At 44.3% G+C, this 13,334-nt stretch overlaps 1 protein-coding gene across 1 annotated transcript in view; it reads left to right on the forward strand.

Moving 5' to 3' along the window:
* Nucleotides 1-3,717: 3,717 nt before the first annotated feature.
* LOC125429823 (zinc finger protein 135-like) overlaps nucleotides 3,718-13,334 on the forward strand; it is a 10,521-nt gene continuing 904 nt past the window's right edge. The window contains exons 1-5 of the mRNA XM_048491335.1: nucleotides 3,718-4,827; nucleotides 9,186-9,974; nucleotides 10,456-10,588; nucleotides 11,710-12,126; nucleotides 12,310-13,329. Of these exons, the coding sequence (XP_048347292.1) occupies nucleotides 9,261-9,974; nucleotides 10,456-10,588; nucleotides 11,710-12,126; nucleotides 12,310-13,329 (2,284 nt within the window). The 5' untranslated portion in view covers nucleotides 3,718-4,827; nucleotides 9,186-9,260. The remainder of the gene's footprint in view (nucleotides 4,828-9,185; nucleotides 9,975-10,455; nucleotides 10,589-11,709; nucleotides 12,127-12,309; nucleotides 13,330-13,334) is intronic.

The raw sequence follows: 13,334 nt of genomic DNA on the forward strand, positions 1-13,334 counted from the left end.
TGATGGGTGGAGCTAAGAGAACTCAGAAAAGCAGAAACTTTGCAGCAAGGAGTGAGTGCCTCCTCACGTGTAAACAGAGAAACACAAAGCCACTGCGAAATGAAGAGCCCTGAGGTAAGCGTTCCATATATAATGGGCCTACATCTTCAAGCTTAACTAAACTCTTGCAGGAGAGATAATTGTTTTGGATATGCCATCTCCAAATGTTAACACCTGTGGGACTAATCAGTGAGGTTAACTGGATGTTTAATTTCCTAAAAAGAGTATATTTTGGTGTCCTGTAATAAACCGTGCTGTTTCTGCCCCCCGCCCCATCTTTCCCTCTGCCCTCTTCTTAATAACCTCCTCCTTTTTCATTTTCTTGCTGGAGAATTGGATTAGGAAATAGTGAGGGGGTGACTGCATCATCCTTCAGGTTCACTGCATAGCAACCTCTTTGTAATTTAGGATTGATGTTATGCACATTCAAAGATGCTAACAATTCAATACCAGGTTACCGTAGTTTGCAAATATATGTGTAAATAAAAATAATTATTCATACAATTCATAGTTTATTTGAGTTTAACAGCCCATACGACATACACTCATTTTTGAAAATTGTGTCAGCTAATTGCAAAACAGAATTTTGCCACATCTATTACACAGTTTTGATTTAGACCATTTAGAAGCAACCTTAGTTTCATAACATCAGGAAAGGGGGAAATTTAGCTATCCATTTAGTGAGAAAGTTTTAATTGGCTGTTGTTGGGGTTTCCGGGCTGTGTGGACATGGTCTGTATCTATGGCTGGTATCTTCAGAGGCATGTGATCATGACATACCTCTGAAAATGCCAGCTATAGATTGTGTCTGAAACATTAGAAGCACAAACTGTCAGACCACAGCCACACAACTTGGAAAACCTGCAACAGCTAGTTGATTCCAGCCTGTGAAAGTCTTTGACAACACAGAAAAATTAAATATATTTATTATATAATTTTTGTTTGTGGCTTTCAGATTTTTAATTTTTTTAAGATCCCAGTCATTTGTACAATTACTATATAAGATCTTAGCCCCACATCATAAATCTTTATTCATTACACAACAGATGAGGTAGAAATATTTTTATTTTCTGTATTGTCGAAGGCTTTCACAGCTGGAATCAACTGACTGTTGTGGGTTTTCTAGGCTACATGGCTGTGATCTGGTCGTTTTTGCTCCTGTTTAACTCACATAAGTGGCTGGCAGCTTTATTTTCCTTTTAATTTTTTTTTATTAAATAGAAATTACAATTATTATGATTATTTCCCCCACCCCTTTTGTTGTTTGTTGAATTTTCAGAAAGCATCTCCTAGTTTGGTTTCATACATCAGCTGCTGAATGTGTTTTTTTAAATGTTATGTTACTGACCACTGAGGAAGGCCACAAGGACCGAAACGCATATGGTTCTGCTGGTCATTCATCAATTGTAATAATACGTGTGTTGCATATTTGTGTGATTTATGTGCAATATATGTTGGGCTCTGGTTTCCAGAACCCATATTTTTAATTATGTATTTTCATTCTGTATTATGTGTACACTAATTAAATATATATTTTGATAATTTTGTATTGTAGTTAACTTGAAACTTTGTTGACCTACCCATCACAGCATCCTTTCTGCTTCACCTTGGGTTCTCACACTTACCCCTTTGGAAGAGAACTGCTCTGAATATGATGTTCCCTGATTCCCCCTCCCCTTCTGGCCTCCTCCTGACTAGCTGTGGTGGGGGTGTGAGGCCAGAATGGAGACAGTTTTGATGGAGACAGGCTTAGGAGACAGGCTTAGGAGAGGAAAGACCCAATGCTGTTACATGCTGAGATCCTCCTTCCTTGTTGCTTCATTGGGTGGGTCTTTTGGAGAAATGCATCTGAATCAGATGAACATGTTCTGAGTCACATTTTCAAAAGATGTTTATTATTATTATTTTATTATTATTTATTAGATTTATAAGCCGCCTCACCCCCGAAGGGCTCGAGGCGGCTCACAATATGGCTGTTCTCTTAAGATAGCAAATCAGTACAAAAATACAACTTAAACCCATTAAAAACTTGAGCAGCAATTACAAAAAATAAATACAGATTAAAACAACAGAAGTTGTTAAAAACATTTGTTTTTATGCTTGGCTCTTACATAGCTAGTAGTAGTAGTAGTAGTAGTAGTAGTAGTAGTAGTAGTAGTAGTAGTAGTAGTTTGGATTTATACCCCACTTCTCTCTCGCATAAGGAGGCTTACATGCTTGCTCCATCTTCAATATGACATCCCTTCAAATGTCTAAACATGGCTATTATGTCACCCCTTAACCTTCTCTTCTCCAGACTAAACATACCTAGCTCCCTAAGCTGCTCCTCCTAGGGCATGGAATCCAAACCTTTTACCATTTTGTTTGCCTTCCTCTAGTCCCGTTCCAGCTTGTCAATATCCTTCTTGAATTGTGGCACCCAGAACTGGACATAGTGTTGTAGGTGAGGCCTGAGCAGTGCAGAATAGAGAGGTACTATTATGTCCCTTGATCTAGACACTACTAATGATGAAGCCTAGGATTGCATTGACTTTCTTGGCTGCCACCTCACACTGCTGACTCATGTTCAGTTTGTGATCTAAGACTCCCAGATCCTTTTCACATGTACTGTTGTCAAGCCAGGTGTCACCCATAGGATCTTCTGTGGGTCCTGTACTTTCCCCCCCTTTTGATTTTACTTTGATCTAGACGACTGGTAACAACTTCTCTGAACAGGATGCCTGGCCATCCTGCCGGTGTGATACTTTTGGGCCTGGATGGCATAAAACGAGTTTAAGAAGAGCATCTACAAAAACATACACACAAACAAAAACAAAGCCCTTCTGGTTGTTTGGAAATCATGGCCAGAAGAGCAGGAAAAACTGCTATTCAGTGAGTTGGGAAAGACAGGAAGAAGCAACAAAACCCAGATAAAGAATTATATTTTCTGTTTTGTTTCATGGGAGAAAGTGAAGCAACAGGAAGAATTTGCAGATTCTCTGTTCTGCCCCTTGGTAGCTTCAAAAAACCCAACAACAATTCATAAAGGAAAGGTAAACTTGCAGCAAGGCAGAATGCAAGTGCATAAATGGCTAAATGCTTCAGAAACATTTATTCGTTTGTAACTAGCTACACATTTTAAATAACTAATGCAAATAAGAATGAACATAGGATAGATCAGAGTGGCTAAAATCTAACTTTGTATTATCACAGGGTAATCCTGACATATGTTTTTTCCTGAGAGATCTAAAACTTTTGGAGCCTTTAGGTAGGCTGTTTTTTATTGAAGAGTTTGCTCTCCATATGATTGCTCTCCAAACCTCCGTCTAAGCCTCTCTAAGGACGAGGCGGTCTTCAAACCAGCATTTCCCTGTTAGGTATTACAAGGAGTAGGCGTCTCCGTTTTGAATGCCATCACCCCAGATGGAGCAACCACAGCCAGCCCTCGCACCTCTCGGATTTCAGATTTTTCTGGCTAAAAGCTTAAAGAAAGATACTCTTGGACTTAGTTTTATCGTGCCCTCCAAAGGTTTGTAAAGGGTTTAGCAAGTGGCAGAGTTGCAGTTCCTAGACTGGAAGCAAAGGGAGGAGAGAAATACTCAAACCCTCCCACTTCCGACTTGGCTTGCAGGAGAACTGGAGGACCGAGATTGGAACCAGACCGGGGAATGCCTGGAGGGGTAAAGATCTGTGGGGCGGGGAAGGGAGGGAGGAGTTCCCCAGGCTGGGCAACCCTGCAAGAGTCAGGTCACCCATTCATCTTGGGGCCACTGCGTGGGGGTCTCCCTGGGTCTCACCAGCAGAGCAGGGCCGGGAAGGAGGAGATCAGGCTGGCTGGCTACTCCTGTGCTCCCAGGAAGGGTTGCCAGCTCAGGATCCGGCCCTCTGAACGCCAATTTGGTGCAAGAAGCCAGAAGGGGATCCGGTTTCTCTTCAGGCTGGGAACAGAGTCTCGACCTGGTCTTCATGTGGAACCTCCGCGGAAGGCACACAGGCGCTGGGCAGGCTGGAGTTTCTCCTGGTCACTTGGCAACCCCCAGTGGAAAGGCATGTGGGACTCAAGGCCAAGTCGTGTCTAACTGCAGAGGGCCGTTTGCGGGTTGGGGAGGGATTATAAAGCTGGCCCCACAGAGATACCCCCTTTGACAAAAAGGAGGGTGCTGGCCTTGTCTGGGTCTCCACATCCTGAGCTTCTGCTTGCGGCTAAAAGCAAATTGAAATTCCCCTGTGGAGCGTTTGGAGCAAACCGTGACCTAGTGGGAGAATTTCTGCATCTTCAGTCCTGCAAGGAGTCTTTTCTATGTCATGACAAATGGGATTCCTTTGACGTAGGAGGATAAGTGAATACAGCCCTGCTTTGGGAGGCTGGGGGCCTGCTTTTGACCATAGCAGGGGGGTGTAGCATGGCATGGGATTCCTGCGAAACAAAATGCATTTCCCATCCAGTTCCAGTCTTTTGATTTGTAGCTATTCCAGCCCTCTCCACTAGTGGGCAGATCAGGAGAATTCCAAATGGAAAAAGGTTAAGAATCCCTTTTCTTCAGGGTGAGCTCTTTAGGGTAAGAGAACATAATATAAGAACATAAGAAATGTTATGGTGGGTCAGAGCAAGGGCCATCAAATCCAACAATCTGTTCACAGAGTGCTTTTAGGAAGCCCACAAGCATGATAGCTGCACCAGCACTGTGGATCAGGGTAAAGCGGCTTCAAGGAACTCCATCTTGGATGGTATTTGCTGACATGGCAGTTTACTGCTCTTCCAATGAATGTGGTAAATGTACAGGCAAGGCCAGCTGGTATGGTTCTGAGGTAAGCCTCAAAAAGAAATCCTGAACCTTTTAATTAGCATCTTATTTTATGCCTTTATTGAAGTAACAGGAACACAAAAGTGATACAATTTTGAAGAAGTTTTGTCCTGGCAAGCTATGAGCAACAGAGCTAGACAGTAAACTGCTGGAAGCCAGATAAAGTTCAGACAAACTTCCGAGCATCAGCGGAGGCAGAAGAAAAGAAACCAAGCCTGTTGACTGTTAACAGATCAAGGTCAGGTTGTCTGGGGTCAGAGTCCTCAGAAGTCCGACAAGGCAAGTGTCAGCCACGCAGCGATCATGTAGCATGTCCATGTCATCTACCTGCCTCTCACCCAGTTCTCTGATAGTCCCCACACAGGAGACTAATCCTCATCCTGTGATGACTGACTGGGCCAGCAAGTGGGCACTGTGCCTTTTATTCAGTAGCTCCTTCTTGTGGGGCTGTCTGCATTGTTCTACTGGCACTGGTAGAACAGGTGACTCCAGTGAATTACCAGCCTGAGTGCCAACAGCCGGCACCAGACTGGGAGACTGAAGTAATACTGCGGGCACTCCAGTTCTGGCCCGCCTGCCTTTTGTTTTGGGGGGTTCTGGCAAAGATGAGTCCTCTTACCAGAGCTTTTCCTCTGAGGAACTTCCACTTGCCAGAGGCTGACCCCGGGACACATGGGTGAAAACTCTGTGGCAGCCCTCATCAATTTCTTGGGAAACAAAAAGGTGGCACCTGAAAGCCACCCTCATGGGGATCACTTTGACCTCTTCTTTTGATCTTTTACAAGATGACCCTCCTCTAAATAGGAGACTTTTAAGAAAACTGCCACTCCTTTCTTAACCCCATCCACTCCCAGCCTGTCACTTACATACTCAGACTCTGAGGGATTTGCGCTTGCAACCTAGGTCTGTTACAGCAGGAGTGTTGAACTCATTTGTTACAAAGGCTGGATATGACATAAATCTGACTTGGTTGGACTTGGCTGTGGGAGAATGGCTGCCTTGGCTGGGGGGAGGGGGGGCTTAAGTACCTGGATTGGCAAATATGCAGTGGGTTGGGGTGGCTGCCTTCAGAGGGTTTATCAGCCCTGTGAGCCAGCTGAGGTAACACCCCCAACCCCTTGCTCCAGATCAGGAACAAGGTTTTTTTGTCTCCGCTGACTTGTGGGCCTGATAAGCCCCCTCAAGGGGTCAGATCTGTCCTCCAGGCTGCACGTTTGACACCGCTGCATTACAGCATCCTTTTCCTAACAAGGAAAATAAGTTTCTTGAAAAGAAAATAAATTTATTGAATTACCAAAAATAGAACCCAGTTAAATCAGTTAAATAAAAATGGAGGCGCTACAGAAAGGAAATAAATGCGAGGTATAAACACAGTTTGAACTCTTTTCCCTAACAAACTACCTGCTATGGAGGGAGATAGAAAAGAGGAGATTCAAAGGTATACAAGCATGCTTCCTAAAGATGGGGCAGCTCTAGAGAGGAAAGTTGACTAGACTGGAGAAACTCCAGAACAGATGAAAAACCATACAGTTGAAGAGACTGGGATACAAAACCAGCTACAAATAGCTTTTTGTATATTTTTGCTAAGTTGCCATTGGAATGTGGGCATGATGAAAAGTCCATCTCTCCAGAGATGAGCTAATTTGAAAAAGGTGTTTGTGTGTGTATATTGTGGAGGGGAATTTTCTTCTTTTGCATTAAAGGTAAAAATATTAAGTGTTCCTTGATAGATTAGTATTTTGCATGATAGAATAGAGGGAGAAATCTTCTTGCCCAGTCCATTAAAAAAAGATGGAAATAGCTGGGGCTTGACCCTTGCTTATTGTCTTGATTATTTGGGTCATTCTGTGAGTCTGGATCAGGGAGGGGACCCCTTAGGTCCTTGTGGGGAAAGACCGTTTGGTTGACTCCCACCAGAGATGGCTTTTGCACAGTTAAGGGTGTTGGTGGTCTTCACATTCTGGGCATGCCCTCAGCATGACTGTCATTTTAATATCAGTTAGCTCCAGACTCAATTTTTCATTCCTAGGTCCATATTAAGATGAACATGGAGGTCCTCTTTGAGGCGAAGGCCCAGGGCATCAATGATGTGAGTCCAAATTAAGATGGAGATTCTCAGGGAAAAGGTTGAGGAGTCTGGGACTTTTCAGTTTAGAAAAGTGCTAACTGAGGGGGGCAGGACATACTAGAGCTTTACAAAAAAAGCGTAGGCTTACAAAATTATGCATGGGGTAGAAAGAGTTGACAAAGAGAAATTTTTCTCCCTTTCTCAAAATACTAGAACTAGGGGGCATCCAGTGAAGCTGATGGGCAGTAGATTCAGGATAGACAAAAATAAATACTTCTTTATATACCAAGTGATGTGGAATTCTCTGCCAGAGGATGTACTGATGGCCACAAGCATAGAAAGCTTCAGAGGGGAATGGGACAAATGAATGGAGGATAGGTCTGTCAGTGGCTACTAACCATGCTGACTAAGGGGAACCTCCATGTTCAGAGGCAGTCAATCTCTAAGTAACAGTTCCAGAAGGCAACATCACGGAAAGGTCAGACCCTGGGGGGTAGAGGAGGGAGAGATTTTTCCCTCAGGCTGGGCAGATCTGTAAGGGGGTCTCTCTGGGTCCCACATGCAGAGCAAGGCTGGGGTAGAATAGCTCAGACTGACCTCTGAGAAGAGTTGTGAGCTCTGGCCCTTTAAATTTAGGGTGGATCCTTGGAAGGAGAAGAGGTGTCTCGTTTCCCTCCAGGCCTGGAACAGATTCTCTTATTGATCTCTGCAAATGAAAGGTTTGCTAAACAGTGTTGTCCCATGGAAAGGGGAATACAACTGGCCTTATGGAAGACCGCCCATCTGATAGAAGGATGCTGTTGCTTCTGTCTCTACTTGTATGAGAAAGCAAAATGAGTCCCACCTGAAGTCCTGGGGGTGGGATTTCCCTGTCTGTTGTCCTGGGGAAAAATATTTTTCTTGTTTGTGTGAATGGAAATGCTTTGGAGCAGGAGGTGTGAAAATACAACTCAGATGCAGGAGATGCACATTTCCTGGGGTGGAGGCAGTGGTGGGATTCAAATAATTTTACAACTGGTTGTTTACAAGCACCATTTTAACAACCGGTTCTGCTGAAGTGGTGTGAACCTGCAGTCTTTAATAATTTCCCTCCCCCTTCCAGAATTTGACAGTTGTGTCTGAGCGTAAGCAGAGTGCCTTTCACCATCATGCAGAGTCACAATGAGCACACATTTCACGAAAGGGTATTTGTGATGGAGGAGAGTCCATAACGCAATGGCAGAGATTACCAATTCTGTCCTTGGCATCTGGTCCCAAACCTACTAAATTAACATAGCCAGGAGAGACTATGGAGAAGGTGCTGCTTTGAGGTTAGACGACTGGACTACAGTCTACAGGAGTGGGCCTTGAAGACAATGTGGAAAGTTCAGGCAACAGAGATCACTACAGCTCAATCACTATCAGGAGTTAGACAGAGTAAGCCTCTCGTAAGTGCTCCGTTGCCTCCTAATTAGTTTCCAGGCTGTTCCAGGGGCTGGTTATCACCAGGAAAGCCCTCCGAGGACTGAGGGCCAGAAATCTCGCAGGGCACCCAGTCCCATTATGCTGTACACATGAAGGTTCCTCCTGTGGAGCCTATTGAGGTCAGCCTTGTCTGCCCTGACTGAGCTGTCTAAGGTATCAGGCAGAGGCCTTATCATCACCTTCTGCCTATTTTCTTTAACCTGATATGTGAGAATGGAACCTGGGACCTTCAGGACACAAAACTGTGCAAAGTCTGCTAATTGGAGTAGAACTCTTTGAAAGTGCCATTCTGCAAAAAGATAGATTTAAACATTCTGTCTGCATCTCTGGGGGAGCAGCCTTCCTGGCACTTCCCAAACTGTAAGAAGGATATTTTAGATTAGAAGAACTTTTTATGACAGAAGACAAATCAGAAACCTTTCAATTAATATTAACTGTGTACAATTCATACATACCCTGTTTCCCCAAATATAAGACATCCCCGGAAAATAAGACATAGTAGAGGTTCTGCTGAAGTGCAAAATATAAGGCATCCCCCAAAAGTAAGACGTAGCAAAGTTTTTGTTTGGAAGCATGCCCGACGAACAGAACACAGAAAAATAAGACATCCCCTGAAAATAAGACATAGCGCATCATTGGGAGCAAAAATTAATATAAGACACTATCTTATTTTTGGGAAAACACGGTAACTAAACATCAAATCATGCCAATACTTTTTATATATAAATTTACCTGGTTAGAAAAGTCTTGTGGGGCCATAAAGCAGCAAATGGGGAATCAAATGTGTCTCTTCTCTCTCTTTCCCACATTCTTCTTTTATCCAAGAAAAGGTTAACATAGAATCATAGAGTTCTAGAGTTTTCAGTTCGGCAGCACCAACTCTGCGTGATTGTTCTGAGCAAGCAATGGAGAAAAAGACTACAGGCCCCAAATTAGGGGAAGTATCACAGGAAAGAGGAACCATCCCTCATGTCCAGGCTGGGAGTATTGGGGAAATCCTGCAAATGAGAATGGGATTTCCAATGAATCAGCCCTCAAAGGAGGGATCCCTTTCCCTCAAGCAGTGGGACGTTCGGTGGCAGGAATTCCTCAGGACGGTGGAGTCCTCTCCCTCTCCATGGGGAATCCGACATTTATCGGAGAAAACTTCCCCCTGGGCGAATGCCAAGGCCTTCCTGACCTCCTTTGAACAAGTGGCCGAAGCCTGTCAGTGGCCCCAGGAAGAATGGGTGACCCGACTCCTGCCAGCCCTCAGTGGAGAAACTGCACAAGCCTTTAACAGGCTGGATGTCCAGGACAGAGAGAATTATGGGAAAGTGAAAGCAGCCATCTTGAGAGGGGATTCCCTGAGCCGGGAGAAACAGCGTCAGCAGTTCAGAGGTTTCTGCTACCAGGAGGCTGAGGGACCGCGGGGGGCTTACATTCGGCTTCGGGAAATGTGCCACGAGTGGCTGAGAGTGGAAAATCACAGCAAGGAGCAGATCGTGGAGGTCTTGATCCTAGAGCAGCTGCTGAGCATCCTTTCCCCAGAGATCCAGAGCCAAGTGAGAGAGAGTGGCCCTGAGAGCTGCTGCCAGGCGGTGGATCTGGCTGAGGAGTTCCTCTTGAGGCAGAAGCAGGTAAGGCATTTCTGTTTTGTGAGTCCTGAGTGTGGGAGGGCCTGGGAGGAGCTGGGACTGACATCTCAATCATCTTAAGAGGATCAGAGGAGATCCAAAGTGTGATGGGAGGGTCTGTTGCTTCATTTTCCTGGAGTCTGAATCCAGAGTTTTGAGTGGAGAGGAATTCCCTCTCAGTCTGCGAACTAGTGCATGGGCTCACATTGATGGGGTCACCCTCCCCCTGAAAGTGCAGGTATTGGGGTTCTAGGTGCTCAAAATTCCTGCCCCTTTGTCATCTCCACAGGTTAGAGGTGTGGCCTGGAGAGTCCTGAATACCTTCTCCTTTCAATATTGCTGAAGGAGATTCTGTTCCACTTTCTCCAAATTACATACCAATAAAACTGCTAAGGTCAGGGTGGAAGAAACAGCCCTCTTCTTTGCCTCCCCTCCCAGTTTTTGTGACTCTGCCCTAAAAGAATCCTTGCCTCTGATGTTGCAGGTGCCCTTGGAAGAGGAGACTGGAAGTGTCTCTGAGGAAGGTGTAGCTCCATCTGAGAGTGAGCAGAGGCATGCCTTAATGGGCATCAAAGAAGAAGAAGAAGAAGAAGAAGAAAGAGAGGCTGGCCTGCTGGGTAAGGACGGAGGCCTTCTGAGACCTGAAATTGGGGAGTCTCTGATGTTCCTTCTGAGGCTGAGCTCAGCAGTGGTTCCTTCTCCCCTTTCAGGGGCTGCTTCCCTGTCCTTCAGTTTTCTGGTGGACTTGATATTTTCAGGAAGGGGGCTGGTAACATAAGAGGAGTTTCATCAACTCTTCCCTACAGGAGGCCTCTAGTTGCCTTTGGGCCTTCCCAGTTCTTTTTCCCCTCCAGAAACCAGTCCCCATTGGCCTCTTTGGTTGGTTGACAAGGCTCTCCCCCCCCCACACACACACACACTTTTTCAGAGTCTGAGAACCAATTGGCCCATGTTGGCTCTATCACAAAACTTTCTGGATTTTACAGCACTTTTTGTACTTAACCATCAATCACAGAAAATCGAAGGGGGAGGGGCTGTGGCTGAGTGGCAGAGCATCTACTCGTCATGCAAAAGGTCTCAGGTTCAATCTCCAGAATCTCTAGTTAAAGTATGAAGTGGCAGATGATATGAAGGATCTCAGCCTGAGGCCCTTTAGAACTGCTGCCAGTTTCAGTAGACAATACTGACCCTTGATGGATTGAGGGTCTGATTCAGTATAAAGCAGATTTATATTTTCCCTGGACTTTGGCTGAAGACATGTTTTCCCCTTTGGTAATTTCAAGATTTTTAAACAGGCTGTACGAATTTCAATAGGTTTTATGAATCTTAAGCATATTTTATTGTTACAGGTTACAATTGTTTTCAGGTTGTATCAGTTTTTATGAGTCTTATAATGAAACCTGCCCTGAGACCTTTGGGTATAGGGCAAGATAAAAATATTTATAAATAAATATGTGTTCAAATGTACATCAAAACAAATATGAAGTGACACAGATCAAAACTTTAGTCCTGTTTTTCCTTGAAGTGGGAGTCTGGGGAGAGGGAGGGAAAGGTGGAAGAGAAAACCAGCTCCATTGCCAGACCTGGCTGGCTGCTTATTCTGGTGTTGAAGGCAGCCCTAAGGTGTTGAAGGCACCCCTAAGGGATGAATCAAAATATATGCCAACAGTCAGGAGTGACAGATTTGAGACTTGGGTTTTTTGCGTGACTGCTGACTGGATGTCTCTTTTTATTGCAGCAGGAATTGTAGGGGAAATAGCTGGGGAATTACAAGGAGCATCACCAAAAAACACTAAAGAGGAAGACTTTGAAGTAAACTTTCGGGATTCAGATGGAAACAGGAGGAAGAAGGGAATCAACACAGATGAAAAGAGTGATAAGCCCATTTGTTGCCAGGGGGAAGGCTTCCATGAAATCCTCATCCAAGAAGAAAGGCCACCTAAAAACAGAAGGAACAAAGGCCTCTGTTTTCACCAGACAGTCCATTGCAGCAAGAAGCAAAATGAAAGGATAGCTTTTGGAAAGACCTTTATTCAAAAAATGAGTGTTTGCCAGGAACAAATTCATTCGAGAGCAAAACAATATAATTGCTCAGAGTGTGAAATGAGCTTCAGTCATCGAACAGCCCTGACTTCGCATCAAAGAATTCACTCAGGTAAGGAGCTGTATAAAATTTTCTTTGATTCAGCTTTAATGAACATTTGAAGTGTCAATTAATGGATGCTGCAGTGTACCCCAGGAAGGATTCACTGCCCTATGCTCTGGCTGGAAAAACCTTCAAGAGCAGGTCAGACTTCCTTGTGTGATGCTAATAGGATATCTCTCTTTATTCCCACAGGGGCTGATCAGGAGAATGTGGATGAAGAGGAACTGCCTGGGTTACTGTCGGGCAAAGCCAAGAATCCGGAGGTGAAAGGAAACTTTAGGAATCTAGACGGAGCAAAGGGACATGAAAGAAGCCACCTGGTTGAAAAGAAGAGTCAACCCACTCCTTGCCAAGGAGGGGATATCTATGAAGTAATTCACGTGGCGGAAGAGGTGTACAAATGCTTGGAGTGCGGAATGGGCTTCTCAGATCAAACCCAATATAATATCCATTTGCAAAAGCATAGTGAAAAGAACATCCCTAAATGTTTGGGGTCTGGAAAGAGTTTACTAGGCAGATCAGAACTTTTTAAACATCAAAGAGTCCACACAGCAGGGAAAGCGTATACCTGCTCATCGTGTGGCAAGAACTTTTCACAGAAAGCAAGCCTTATTCATCACCAAAGAATTCATTCAGAAGAGAAGCCATTTATTGGCTCAGGGAGTGGAAAGAGTTTATCTGATAGAAAAAAGGGCAATGTATATTTTACAAAGCTTAATCGAACAAAAACATATAAATGCTTTCAGTGTGGAAAGTACTTCAGATACAAATCTCAGCTCCTTGTGCACCAAAGAGTCCACACAGGGGAAAAACCTTTTGAATGTTTGGAGTGTGGAAAGAAATTTAGTCAGAGTGGCAATCTTCAACAGCATCAAAGAACCCACACAGTAGAGAAACCTTTTGAATGCTCAGAGTGTGGAAAGAAATTCAGTATGAGTTTGCATCTTGACCAGCATCTAAGAACTCACACAGGAGAGAAACGTTTTGAATGCTCAGTGTGTGGAAAGAAATTTAGTAGATGTATGCATCTTGAACAGCATTTAAGAACCCATACAGGGGAGAAACCTTTCGAGTGCTCTGAGTGTGGAAAGCAATTCAGTTGGAGTAGCAATCTTCAGCGGCATCAAAGAATCCACACAGGGGAGAAACCTTTTGAATGCTCAGCATGTGGAAAGAAATTCAGTCAGAGTTGCCATCTTCAACAGCATCTAAGAACC

This window comes from Sphaerodactylus townsendi, linkage group LG03 (genome assembly GCF_021028975.2).
Source record: "Sphaerodactylus townsendi isolate TG3544 linkage group LG03, MPM_Stown_v2.3, whole genome shotgun sequence".
Taxonomy (NCBI): Eukaryota; Metazoa; Chordata; class Lepidosauria; order Squamata; family Sphaerodactylidae; genus Sphaerodactylus; species Sphaerodactylus townsendi.